This window comes from Schistocerca gregaria, chromosome 4 (genome assembly GCF_023897955.1).
Source record: "Schistocerca gregaria isolate iqSchGreg1 chromosome 4, iqSchGreg1.2, whole genome shotgun sequence".
Lineage (NCBI taxonomy): Eukaryota > Metazoa > Arthropoda > Insecta > Orthoptera > Acrididae > Schistocerca > Schistocerca gregaria.
Genome location: NC_064923.1, coordinates 99,544,523 through 99,559,345, shown reverse-complemented (window position 1 = coordinate 99,559,345; position 14,823 = coordinate 99,544,523). Strand labels below are relative to the sequence as shown.

General features: G+C 44.3%; 1 protein-coding gene across 1 annotated transcript in view; it reads right to left on the bottom strand.

The window, feature by feature from the left end:
• The window catches only part of LOC126365878 (uncharacterized), a 62,455-nt gene that overhangs the window by 17,718 nt on the left and 29,914 nt on the right, over positions 1-14,823 (bottom strand). Inside the window, exons 5-7 of the mRNA XM_050008575.1 lie at positions 1,559-1,787; positions 522-677; positions 239-434 (exon numbers count right to left, since the gene is read on the bottom strand). Coding sequence (XP_049864532.1) covers positions 239-434; positions 522-677; positions 1,559-1,787 — 581 coding nt within the window. The remainder of the gene's footprint in view (positions 1-238; positions 435-521; positions 678-1,558; positions 1,788-14,823) is intronic.

Sequence of the window (14,823 nt, the reverse complement as noted above, 5' to 3'; positions counted from 1 at the left end):
GTCCATCAAGTACATTGCAGTTTGAATATTCAATAAATATAAAGGCTTGGCACAAACAGTCAAATTATCACAGCACAGAAATATTTTTAGAGATCAGCATGCTTTAAAGAGCTTTCACGAACCCTGACAGCAAATTATAAACAAAACAAAAAATCTGGAATTAAGTGCAAAAACCACAGAAACTAGAGATTTAACAGTATGAATATAGTTTTAAAATATAGTGATTATTAACACTCACCTTTGATCCTTCTGCACAATAACCTTGCAGAAAACTCTCACATATAACTGCTTTGGAATTAAGTTTAACATGTAGGTATGGACAATTTTCACGAGTGCAACACCCTTCTAAAAAATATTTGCATGTTGGCATTTTTTCTGGGACAATCTGATGTGACAGGGGGCAGTTGTCTATGCTACATTCTCCCTGAAGAAACCTATTAAGAAAAAGCATGAAATCCTTTCTTTTATTCTTGCTGAAACATCATTACTTAAATTCTGCAGAAGAAAGAATGATAATTTACCTCTTACAAACAGCAATCTGTTTTGGATCATGGACAAGTTGACACATTCCTTTGTCTTTTCTTGGACATTTACCGAATCGACGATAAAACGCACAAGGTTGATTAATTTTTCTCAGTTTGTTAGTAAGCATTGCAATGCTTTTATTTTTGGCATGGCTGAAATCAAGATAGTATCAATAACACTTTTGTAGTTAGTTTGTTACAAAGCTATGTTTCTTTAGATAATTGCAAATAATTATGAACCAAATAACAGAGACAACACTACTCAGCATTTTACTGCACTTTTGATACAAAGGTCTGCACAATGAAGAACAATGATTACAGTTCAAAGTTGAAACCATTCTAGCAGCAACAGTGGAACTCTAGACAAGAGGCTACTACACATGGAATGTGAGTAGAGAAATTATAATTACATAATTAATCCAGATTAAAATTGATCCAAGGTATGTGAAGAAGGGAGGAACTGTCTTCACCTTTGTTCTGAGTGACCTGCCTGTAACACCTCCCCCCCCCCCCCCCCAATTCCTCTAACCCCCCTCCTTTAATTTTTCATTTGGAAGAAAGTACCTGTAGTTCTGTAAGCTAGGAGTTATGTTTACTTTATATGTTTTTGTATTGAATGTAGGCTACTGGCAGGCACGTGGTCTGAATGTAAGAAATGGCTAGCCCTTCTGCCTTACAATTTAGTAAATTTCTGAATGAATTTTCCCTTTTTTCTTTATATGTTATATAAACACTTGTTATGAAAAAATCACAGCAAATAAAGTTTCCCATAATTTTGAAAATATCCACTCTTTGAAACAGTATAGCTGAACTAAATGATGTGTTAAAGAAGATGTGTCTTGATTTTTAAGATTATTCAGCAAATTCTTCCTCCTGTCTCATAGCTAGCATGCAATAAAGAACATAAAATGAACCATATCACTGTAAAACTAACACTAATATTATAAAGAACATAAGTTATAATGTACCTATGGTGCAGTATCAATATTGCATCAAATAATACAAAGGCTATAATTAATGCAAATAAAACTTACTTCACAATACTCCTTGCTGTATGTGTATTTGTTCTCACCAAAAGGCTGGATGATTTTTGCACAAACGTTACTCCACCAATGTAAACTCTCTTCAATGGCAAAGGTTTTCCATCTTTCGGACAATTATTATTCGTATTCTGAGGAACTTGCCTCAATGTTTTTCCCTTTGCATCCATAATAAACTTGTTTCCTCTAATGTAAATTGTTCGTGATTTATCTGTCTTATGACCTGCAGACAATTTTTCAAATTATCTTATGAATACAGAGGTATCACGTAACATCTTGAACCTACACATTAACACAATGGAAATTGGTGATATAAGGCAACTAAACAGTTATTCAAAATCCGTGCTCATTCTGTAACTTGAATATACAATTTAAAGCAGCAACAATTTTACATCTATATCAAACTGTTTACTCCTTGCGTGCTCATTTTTATTTATTTAAAAGGATGAGAGAGAGAGAGAGAGAGAGAGAGAGAGAGAGAGAGAGAGAGAGAGAGAGAGAGAGAGGCACTCTACTGGGACAGGACAGAGAGATCGGCCAGCCGTTAACCTTCACTTTATCTAAGCGACCCCTTTAGGATAAAAAAATGGTTAAGGAAACTTTCGAAGACCTAAATTATGAACTTTTAACACTGTTTGAATTGTACTCTTTTTCATCCTCATATCTCAGGAGCCAAAAATAGCCTGCCCAAAGAAACACTAAACGGATGAAGCTCAAAGGTCTTCTCAGAGTATTGCAGATGATCTCTCTTCATTGTTGACAGGCGTACATGCACCCACACACTATCCCCAAGGAGGGGTTCCTCTAGCTGAAATACTTCCATGTATTTCTGGTATCCTAGTAGCCACTTTCTGTGTGTAGTGCACGGCCAACCTACTGAGGGAGGCCCTACAATTTTCCACTCAACAGCAGATGCTAAGAAATTTCGCATCCAAAATAGATGCAGAATCATTCTCGACACTGGTTGAGCTCTTCCGCTCATCTCCAAACCACATGACCACTATCATTTCTAGTCTTCAACTGTTTCACCAACCATCTCTAGGAATCCATGTGGCAAGTGTCATTCACGCTGTCATTACTGCTATCTGCAGCCAGCTACACCCTGTGGGTTCACTATCTGCCAGCAGGGTCTCCTCCAAATCTTGGAGAAGACCTACTGGCAAGCATACAGGCTGCACACTGGCATTCTTTCCCAACCGGCCTATTTGCCTGGGGAGCTCCATTACCAGCCTAATGGTGCTTTCAAGACCCCAACAAACCCATGGATCCTTCTGGCGCCATCAGTCCTGATGCAGGTGGGAACTGAGGCACAGTCTCCCTGCTGGACAGATCCATTATCTTGATTCTTAGTTCATGACAGAGAAATGTTTGAGTGTATCCTGTATTGAAATACGTGAATCAATCTGATGAGACAGCTATAGCCATAGGGCCACCAGTGCCATTAATCTTTATTCTCCTGGTTGTGATTGGCTGCCCACTTCAACTGAGGCTCTCCCGTGGAAGCCATACAGCCTAAGCAATGGCAATCTGGAATGGAGAGTTTTTTGTTTTTGTTTTTTTTTGTTTTAGGGCGCAAAACTGCTACGGTCATTAGCACCCGGTCTGTGACTTAGGAAAAGGTGAAAAACGAAAATGAAAACCAGCAGCAATGGGAACAAAACTCAAAAAATTGGAGAAACTATAAGCAGAAGGAAAGCTTAAAAAACCACTACAGAAAGGGGTTGATTGTTCCCAAAAATAGCTTCAAATGACTGACGACATCTCACTGGCACTAATAAACTCGAGAATGCGTTCGGCTGAGCGCATGTCATCTGCTAAAATGGACGATATATCAGGCAACAGCTGTAGATGGGCGCGTAACGGAGTAAAATAGGGGCACTCAAGTAAAAGGTGTCTTACCGTCCACAGCTGAGAGCAATGGGGACAAAGTGGGGGAGGATCGCCGCTTAAAAGATGTCGATGGCTAAAAAAAACAGTGCCCTATCTGGAGTCTAGTTAAAATTACCTCCTTCCGACGATGCGTTCAGGAGGAAGAGGTCCAAGCACAGGGAAGAGCTTTCACGTCCAGCAATTTATTATGGGGAAGTGTTGACCAATGTGCGTGCCATAAAAGAACAACACGACGACATAAAACACTCCGCAGATCGGTGAAGGGAATCGTGCGAATAGCTGGCCGAAGTAGAGAGACTGCAGCCTTGGCCGCTACATAGGCCGCCCCATTTCCACAGATACCAACGTGTCATGGGATCCAGAGAAACGCCACCAGACACCCCCCAAGTGGAGCAAGCGTAGGCAGTCCTGAAACCAGTGGGCCAGAGGGTGGACAGAGTAGAGAGCTTGGAGACTGTGGAGATAGCTGAGAGAATCTGAACAGATAACATACTGTATCCACTGATGGCGAAGAATGTAGTGGACAGGCTGGAGAACAGCGTAAAGCTCCGCAGTATAAACCGAACAGTGGTTGGGAAGCCGAAATCAATTTGGGGTGTTGCCAACAATATAGGCACACTCCCTACACCAAATGATGTTTTTGAGCCATCAGTGTAAATAAATGTGGCTTTCTTCATTTGTGCACAGAGCAGAAAATGCCCGACGATAAACAAGTGAAGGGTGTACCATCCTTGGGAAACTGACAAAGGTCACGGAGCAGACAGGTCCGGGGACGGAGCCAAGGTGGTGCTGTACCCCAAGTTGTCAAGAAAGTTTTAGGAAAGCGGAAGGAAAGAGAATGGAACAGTTGACAGAAGCAGACTCCCGGTGGTAGTAGGAAGGAAGGGTGGCCTGCATACCATAAATCCAAGGAGGCGTCGAAAAAAATGTCATGGGCTGGATTAGAAGGATGGAAGACAAATGGCTAGCATAACGACTTAGGACAGCTCGCCCATTGGACAGTGGAGGTTCAGCAGTCTCAGCATAAAGGTTTTCCACAGGGTTGGTGTAAAAATCTCCAGACACCAAACGTAATCCACAGTGGTGGATAGAGTTGAGAGACCAAAGAACAGACAGCCGAGCAGAGGAGTAGAGGAGTAGACTATGCTTCCATAGTACAATTTCGATCACACTAAGGTGCAATAGAGGCGCAGAAGGACCACTCTGTCCGCTCCCCAGGAGGTACCATTCAGGACCCGGAGGGTGTTGAGGGATCGCAGACAGCGAGCCGAAAGATAGGAAACGTGGGAGAACCAGCACAGTCTTCTGTCAAACATAAGACCCAAGAATTTTGCGACGTCTGAAAACGGAAGGTAGACAGGTCCTAGAAGTAAGGAAGGTGGAAGAAACTCAGTACAACGCCAAAAATTAACACAGACGGTCTTACTGGGAGAAAAGCGAAAGCCTGTTTTGATGCTCCAAGAGTGGAGGCGATCGAGACAGCCTTGAAGACGACGTTCAAGAATGCTGGTCCGTTGAGAGCTTTAGTAGATCGCAAAATCGTCCACAAAGAGGGAGCCTGAGACATCAGGAAGGAGACAATACATAATTGGATTTATGGCAATGGCAAACAGTACAACACTTAGCACGGAGCCCTGGGGTACCCCGTTTTCTTGGGAGAGAGTAGTATTCACCCACACTTTAAATGTGCACTCTGCCATAAATTTGCAAAGAAAAAGGGGCAACCGACCGCGGAAGCCCCAAGAGAGCAGTGTGTGGAGGATGCCTGACCTCCAACAGGTATCTTAAGCTCTCTCCAGATCAAAAAATATTGCTACTGTTTGGCGTTTCCAGAGAAAATTGTTCATGATATAAGTGGAGAGAGCGACTGCAGAACGATGCTTTTGGAAACCGCATTGGGCAGGTGTTAAAAGACTCCGGGACTCCAGCCACCAAGCTAAACGGCAATTCACCATATGCTCTAAAACCTTACATACACTACTCGTGAGAGAAATGGGGTGATAGCTAGAGGGGAGATGTTTGTTCTTTCCAGATCTCTGAACGGAAACGACGATAGCTTCCCCCCATCGCCTGGGAAAAGTACTGTCGGTCGACATTAGATTATAAAGGCGAAGGAGGTAACGCAGACTGTTCGTCGTCGTCGTCTTCAGTCGTGAGACTGGTTTGATGCAGCTCTCCATGCTACTCTATCCTGTGCAATCTTCTTCATCTCCCAATACCTACTGCAACCTACATCCTTCTGAATCTGCTAAGTGTATTCATCTCTTGGTCTCCCTCTATGATTTTTACCCTCCACGCTGCCCTCCAATGCTAAATTTGTGATCCCTTGATGCCTCAGAACTTGTCCTACCAACAAATCCTTTTTGTCAAGTTGAGCCACAAACTCCTCTTCTCCCCAATTCTATTCAATACCTCCTCATTAATTATGTGGTCTACCCACCTAATCTTCAGCATTATTCTGTAGCACCACATTTCGGAAGCTTCTATTCTCTTCTTGTCCAAACTATTTATCGTCCATATTTCACTTCCATACATGGCTACACTCCATACAAATACTTTCAGAAATGACTTCCTGACACTTAAATCTATACTCGATGTTAACAAATTTCTCTTCTTCAGAATCGCTTTCCTTGCCATTTGCCAGTCTACATTTTATATTCTCTCTACTTCGACCATCATCAGTTATTTTGCTCCCCAAATAGCAAAACTCCTTTACTGCTTTAAGTGTCATTACCTAATCTAATTCCCTCAGCATCACCCCAGTTTAATTTGACTACATTCCATTATACTCTTTTTGCTTTTGTTGATGTTCATCTTATATCCTCCTTTCAAGACACTATCCATTCTGTTCAACTGCTCTTCCAAGTCCTTTGCTGTCTCTGACAGAATTACGATGTCATCGGTGAACCTGAAAGTTTTTATTTCTTCTCCACGGATTTTAATACCTACTTCGAAATTTTCTTTTGTTTCCTTCATTGCTTGCTCAATATACAGATTGAATAACATCGGGGAGAGACTACAACCCTGTCTCACTCCCTTCCCAACCACTGCTTCCCTTTCATGTCCATCGACTCTTATGACTGCCATCTGGATTCTGTACAAATTGTAAATAGCCTTTTGCTCCCAGTATTTTACCCCTGCTACCTTCAGAATTTGAAAGGGTATTCCAGTCAACATTGCCAAAAGCTTTCTCTAAGTCTACAAATGCTAGAAACGTAGGTTTGCCCTTCCTTAATCTAGCTTCTAAGGTAAGTCGTAGGGACAGTATTGCCTCACGTGTTCCAACATTTCTACGGAATCCAAACTGATCTTCCCCGAGGTCGGCTTCTACTAGTTTTTCCATTCGTCTGTAAAGAATTCAAGTTAGTATTTTGCAGCTGTGACTTATTAAACTGATAGTTCGATAATTTTCACATCTGTCAGCACCTGCTTTCTTTGGGATTGGAATTATTATATTCTTCTTGAAGTCTGAGGGTATTTCACCTGTCTCGTACATCTTGCTCACCAGATGGACGAGTTTTGTCAGGACTGGCTCTCCCAAGGCTGTCAGTAGTTCTAATGGAATGTTGTCTACTCCCAGGGCCTTGCTTCGACTCAGGTCTTTCAGTGCTCTGTCAAACTCTTCACGCAGTATCTTACCTCCCATTTCGTCTTCGTCTACATCCTCTTCCATTTCCATAGTATTGTCCTCAAGCACATCGCCCTTGTATAAACCTTCTATATACTCCTTCCACCTTTCTGCTTTCCCTTCTTTGCTTAGAACTGGGTTTCCATCTGAGCTCTTGATATTCATACAACTGGTTCTCTTTTCTCCAAAGGTCTCTTTAATTTTCCTGTAGGCAGTATCTATCTTACCCCTAGTGAGATAAGCCTCTACATCCTTACATTTGTCCTCTAGCCATCCCTGCTTAGCCGTTTTGCACTTCCTGTCGACCTCATTTTTGAGACGTCTGTATTCCTTTTTGCCTGCTTCATTTACTGCATTTTTATATTTTCTCCTTTCATCAATTAAATTCAATATTTCTTCTGTTACTCAAGGAAGTCTACTAGCCCTCATCTTTTTACCTACTTGATCCTCTGCTGCCTTCACTACTTCAGACTATGGTATGATAAATGCAGCAACATTTGGATGTGGATACCATCCGGTCCTGGGGCGGAGGAGCAAGAAGAAGAGAGTGCATGTTGGAGTTCCCGCATGTAGGAAACAGCATTGTAGCTTTCGTGCTTTTGAGAGGAGAAAGCAAGAGGTTGCACTTCTGCTGCACTTTTCTCCAGGAGAAACACTGGCAGGTAATTTGAAGAGCTCGAAATCTCAGCAAAGTGTTGACCCAGTGAGTTAGAAATTGCGACGGGGTCCACTAATGTATCATGCGCGACAGTGAGCCTAGAGACCAGGGAGAAACTAGGCATGCCTGATAAACGTCGAATCCGACTCCAAACCTCCGAGGAGGGAGTCAAGGTGTTAAATGAGCTAGTAAAGAAATCCCAGCTTGCCTTCTTGCTATCGCGGATGACGCGACGGCACCGCGCATGGAACTGCTTATAGCGGATACAGTTGGCAAAAGTAGGATGGCGTCTTAAAACGCGATGAGCATGTCGCCACTCACGTATTGCATCATGGCATGCCTCGTTCCACCAAGGAACTAGGGGGCGCCGGGGCAATTCGGAGGTGCGAGGTATTTAACGTTCCGCAGCTGTAAGAATAATGTCTGTAATATCAGTGTCCTCGTCTTGAGCAAACTTCTAGTGTCTCGGGCGCATATATGGCAGTTGTGGCTGCAATCGAAGGACACATGGAAAGGGGTCACTCGAGAGTGTATCGGCAAGGGCGAACCATTCGAAGCGCCGAGCTAGCGGAACAGTACCGACCGAAAGGTCCAAATGAGAGAAATTTCTCGCAGAGGCAGACAAAAATGTAGGGTCCCCAGTGTTGAGGTAAACAAGATCCGCTTGGTGGAAGAAGTCTATCAATAGTGAGCCACGCGGACAAGGATGTGGAGATCCCCAAAGCGGGTGGTGGGCATTTAAGTCCCCAACCAGAAAATACGGGGGTGGAAGCTGACCAAGAAGATGAAAGATCAGCTCGTGCCATTGGTGTGGACGATGGAATGTATACAGTACAAAGAGAGAAGGTGTATCCAGAAAGGGAAAGACAGACAGTGACTGCTTGGAAGGAAGTGTTTAAGGGGATTGGGTGATAATGGAGAATATCATGGAGAAGAATCATGAGTCCTCCATGTGCTGGAGTGCCTTCAACAGAGGGGAGATCAAATCGCACTGACTGAAAATGGGGGAAAACAAAGCGATCGTGAGGACACAGCTTTGTTTCCTGAAGACATAAGATGACCGGCGAGTAGGATCATAAGAGGATCGTCAATTCATTCCGATTGGCTCGAATGCTGCGGATATTCAAATGGATAATGGACATAGGGTAGACAGAAAATGGAATAATGGGACCAAGGTTGCCGTCAACTCAATGACTGCTCAGAGCTTGCGACCGACAGCGTGGAACGGCACTCAGCCAAAGGCAGAAGATCCTGATCCATAAGTTGTCCAGGAGCAGCTTCTGCCACCAGCGATCGGCTGGTTGATCAGCCGCAAGCAGTGCGTCTCGACGACACAGAAGACGCCCGAAGGCGGTTACCGCCAGGTGGTGTTGTCAATGGGACACGCCGTGGCGGAGAAGGAGAGGAACTGGGTTTCTTATTAGTCTTCTTGGAACCATAATGTTTAGATGAAGGAAGAACCAACTGTTGTGGAGTTGGGGTACATAAAAAATCTTCATGAGTATGCTCTTTTTTGGAAGTCCGGGTGTCTTGACTTTTGGGATCGAGATTTAGCAGAGCCTGACGAAGGGTGAGCCATAGAGTGAGCAGGAGAAAGTGGGGAGGTTGAACGGGCGATCTTTGCACTGGCCGATCTGACGACCGTGTCACTAAAGGTGAGATCCCAAGTCTGCGTGGCCACCTCCTTTGTTGGCCGAGGAGAGGCAAGAACAGTGCTGTATTTTCCTTTCTGAGGCACAGTGGGACAGTGGGCTTTTGACTGGCGAATAATTTTCGAGCAGCAAAGGTCGACACCTTTTCCTTAACTCTGATTTCCTGGATGAGCTTTTCGTCTTTAAAAAAATGGGGCAATCTCGAGAGGAAGCAGCGTGGTCACCCATACAGTTGATGCAACGAGGGGATGGAGGTGGACAAGCACCCTCATGGGCATCCTTGCCACACGTAATACATTTGGCCGGATTGGAACAGGACTGGCTGGTATGATTGAACTGCTGACACCGATAGCAATGCATAGGGTTTGGGTTGTAAGGGCGAATGGAAATTACCTCATATCCCGCTTTGACCTTCGATGGGAGTTGAACTCTGTCAAATGTCAAGAAGACAGTACGGGTTGGAACGATGTTCGAGTCAACACTTCTCATGACTGTGAACAGCCGTTATGCCCTGGTCAGACAGGTAGTGTTGAATTTCCTCGTCAGACAATCCGTCGAGGGAGCGTATATAAACGACCCCACATGAGGAATTTAAAGTGCGGTGCGCTTCCACCCGGACAGGGAAGGTGTGTAGCAGTGAAGTACGCAGCAATTTTTGTGCCTGGAGGGCACTGACTGTTTCTAACAAGGTGCCATTTCGTAATCTGAAACAAGACTTTACAGGACCTGCAATTGTGTCGACACCTTTCTGAATAATGAAAGGTTTGACCATGGAGAAGTTGTGATGTTCATCAGACCAAGAAACAACAAGGAACTGTGGCAATGATGGAAGAACTGTCTGTGGCTGAGACTCATTGAATTTACGCTTGTGAGCAGACATAGTAGAAGATGGTGAAACCACTGCGTAAGTGGTTATCGGCGTCTACGATGGCGTGCTCCTCCCTTGCAGAGGCCCTCTCTGAGGGCACACCCGCCTTAGGTGATTGTTCACACCTCAGGTCACACCTCCTGAGAAACAGATGGAGGGACCAATCGGCACTTTCGGAAGGTATCATCTCGGGTAATCACCCCTCCCTGGGCCTGGTCGTTACCAGGGGGTACATAAGTGTCCTACCTATCAACCTGGGACGGGGAATTATACGTTACCTCGTCACCGGCTACGCATGAAAATGCGTGGGTCGGCCTTCAGACACGCACAGGGAGGAAAAAAAGAGAAAGGAAAAAACAAAGAAAAGTGAAGAAGAGAGGTCTCAAACGCCGCAGCGGAGAAATGGGTAAAGAAAAGAGGTAAGGAAAAAAGAAGGACAGAGGAAGGATGAAGACGTGCAAGCAGAGAAAGCGAAGAATGCATTACAGTTTCAAGCGTCTGTCTCTGGACGTAGGCACAAAACATACTCCCAGAGGGGGAGAAAGAGAAGGAAAGAGCCTGTGGTGAGGGGAGGGGGCGAAGATGGGGGATAGGGAAGGATGCGGAAGAGGAAGGATGCGGAAAAGGAAGGTATGCAGCCCGAAAAGGAAGGAGGGCCACCTTAGCTCGGGGTCCCATGCTCACTACGCACGCATCCACAAAAGAGTTGTGGACCACTGGGGGGGGGGGGGGGGGGGCGGGAATGGAGAGTGTGGTATGGAGTCCCCGTGTCCCAAATAAGATGGAGATCTACTCCTCGTCATTCATAACCCACAGGGTTGTTGGCTACCAAGTTGTGCGCTTGGTGACCTTGAATTCACAAACACACCAAAACGGATGTGCAATTTTACAGAAAGGTAAAACTGAGTAACCAAAAGCAGAGACAGGAATATGAGCTACGTTGACATCAAACTGAGCATGCATTGATCAGCAGGAAATAGAGAACAGTATTTCAGGGTGGGAAGAGAAGGAATGTCACAATGGCTCAAGATCCTATGCTCACCACAGAGATAATCACAAAAAGTTCCAAGATCACAAGGTTTTTTGGGGTGGGTGGGGGTCGAGAAAGGGAATACAGGCACCTAAAAAACTGAAAGTGCAAAGTGGCAAATCACGAATGAGTATAGGAAAAAGGCAAAACTGTAGAAGAATGCACAACTTTAGGAAGAACAGAAGTCGCATATTAGAAATATTAAGGAAAACTTTGGAGAAAACATAAGCAACTGTATGAATATCAAGAGCTCAGAGGGCACACCAGTAGTAAGATGGGAAAGCTGAAAGGATTGTATGAAAGGGATACAGAAAGGAAATAGACTAAGACAATATTATGGGAAGGAGACAGTAGTAGAGAGACGGAAGATCTGATAATGCGAGAAGAATGACATAGCACTGAGAGAACAAAATCTAAACAAAACACATGGAGAAGAAAATACCCCAGAATTAATGAGATTCTTTTGTGAGCCAACAACAAAAAGAACTATTCCATCCAGTATGCAAAACAGGTACAGTCAAAGTATCCAGAGACTACAAGAATAATGTCATTTGATTCAATTCCAAAAAACATAAGTGCTGACAGGTGTAAACATTACTGAATCACCAGTCCAATACATCAGGTTTGCAAAATATCAAGTTGAAGGCAAGGAATCAGGTTGGGTTCATATTTCATATGCAGGAACATGTCAAGCAATACTTATCACATTGTTTTACAAGAGTGCAGAACGGCAACCCACATTCATAGCATTTGTACAATTAGACTATTGACACTATTGACACTATTGACTGGAGTACAGTCTGACATTCTGAATGTAGCTGGTATAAAATACAAGAGTGGAAAAGTCATCTGTAACTTGCACAGAAATCCAAGGACAGATGTAAGAGTCTAACGTACGAAACAGAAGCAGCAGTTGCGAATGGAGCATGACTGGGTTATAACCTGTACCCAATGTCACTATCTGTCCACTGAGCAAACAGAAAAGAAACCAAGTAAAACTTTGAAAGAAATGTATGGTTAGAGAGAAGATATAAAAGCTTCCAGGTCTGCCAATGAGATTGGAATTGATAGAGGCAGCAAATGCCTCCAAATTCAATTGAATAAAATTTTTAGTACCTTTGTGGGAAAAGAAGTTTTAAAAGATAAAAGGTAGGTGATTGACGTGAAAGGAAGTGCTCCATTGCAGCGAGGCCCTAGACATGAGGAATATTTGTGTATAAGGAAATGGCATCAATGGTTACAAGGATGGTTTCCAGGGGTAACAGATTGGGTAAGGATTCCAGGCATTCGATGAAGTGGTTGGTGTCTTTGATGAAGGATGGGAGACTGCATGTAATGGACTGAAGGTGTTGACCTACGTAGGCAGAGATACGTTCTGTGGGGGCTTGGTAACCAGCTACAATGGGGCGGCCGGGATGACTGGGTTTGTGAATTGTAGGAAGAAGGTAGAAGGCAGGGGTGCGGGGTGTCAGTGGGGTCAGGAGGTTGATGGAGTCAGGTGAAAGGTTTGTAGGGGGCCTAAGGTTCTGAGATTACTTGAAGCTCTGCCTGGACATCAAAATGGGATTACCTTAGAAAACTTTGTATGTAGTGTTGTCTGAAAGCTAACGCAGTCCCTCAGCCACATACTCCTGATGATCAAGTACCACAGTCGTGGAACCCTTGTTTGCCGGAAGAATGACAATGGATCGGTCAGCCTTCAGATCATGGATAGCCTGGGCTTCAGCAGTGGTGATGTTGGGAGTAGGATTATGGTTTTTTAGGAAGGATTGAGAGGCAAGGCTGGAAGCCAGAAATTCCTGGAAGGTTTGGAGAGGATGCTTTTGAAGAAGAGGAGGTGGGTCCCGCTGTGACGGAGGACGGAACTGTTCCAGGCAGGGTTCAATTTGGATAGTGTCTTGGGGAGTGGGTCATTAAGAGTAGAATTAGGATAACTTTTCTTCATGGCAAAGTGATATTTCCAGAAGAGAGTACGAGTGTAAGACAGTAAATCTTTGATGACGGCTGTTTGATTGAATCTGGGAGTAGGGCTGAAGGTGAGGCCTTTGGATAGGACAGAGGTTTCGGATTGGGAGAGGGGTTTGGAGGAAAGGTTAACTACTGAATTGGGGTGTTGTGGTTCCAGATTGTGTTGACTAGAATTTTGAGGTGTTGGGGGGAGTGGAGCTGGAAGTGGGAGATTGAGTAGATGGGAGAGACTGGGTCTGTGTGCAATGAGAGGAGGTTGAGGTTTGTTGGAAAGGTTGTGGAGGGTGAGTGAGTTGCCTTTCCGGAGGTGGGAAACCAGGAGATTGGATAGTTTTTTGAGGTGGAGGGTGGCATGTTGTTCTAATTTGCGGTTGGCCTGTAGGAGGATGCTATGTACAGCCGGTGTGGATGTGGGAGAGGAAAGATTGAGGACTTTGATTTGGGATAGGAGTTGACGGGTGTGTTCATTGGCCGAGTCAATGTATAGGTGAAGGATTAGGCGGGTGAGGGCTATGGATTGTGCAGTTTGGAACTGGTATAAGGACTGATGGAAAGAAGGATTGCAGCCAGAGATGGGAACTTTAAGTGTGAGGCCTTTGGGAGTAATGCCAAATGTCAGACAAGCCTGAGTAAATAAAATATGGGAGCGTAATCTGGCTAGGGCGAAGGCATGTTTGTGGAGGGAATGTAAATAAAACTTAATGGGGTCGTTATGGGGATGATGTGAGGGTGAGATGGTATTAGAAGGTGGAAAGTGTAACATGAGGCTGAAATGAAAATAAAAATATATGGGGAGAGATAAAGATGAACTAGAAAGCAACTGGAGATCTGGTGTGAAAAGAGTCGAAAAAGTGTTTATATATAAAGATTCCAAGACTTACCAAGCAGGAAAGTGCCGGTAGATAGGCACAATAAATAAAACACACACACACACACACACACACACACACACACAGAATTTCTAGCTTTCGCAACCGACGGTTGCTTCTTCAGGGAAGAGGGAAGGAGAGGGAAAGACGAAAGGATGTGGGTTTTAAGGGAGAGGGTAAGGAGTCATTCCAATCCCAGGAGCGGAAAGACTTCCCTTAGGGGGGAAAAAAGGACAGGTGTACACTCGCACACACACATACATACCCATCCGCACACACACAGACACAACAACCCCAATAAGTTTTATTTACATTCCCTCCACCAGCATGCCTTCGCCCTAGCCAGATTACGCTCCCATGTTTTATTTACTCAGGCTTGTCTGACATTTGGCATTACCCCCAAAGGCCTCACACTTAAAGTTCCCATCTCTGGCTGTAACCCTGCGCGAGTATATACCTATCCTTTTTCCCCCTAAGGTAAGTCTTTCCGCTCCCGCAATTGGAATGACTCCTTACCCTCTCCCTTAAAACCCACATCCTTTCGTCTTTCCCTCTCCTTCCCTCTTTCCTGAAGAAGCAACCGTTGGTTGCAAAAGCTAAAAAATTTGTGTGTGTGTGTGTGTGTGTGTGATTTTATTGTGCCTGTCTACCGGCACTTTCCCACTTGGTAAGTCTTGGAATCTTTGTTTTTAATAT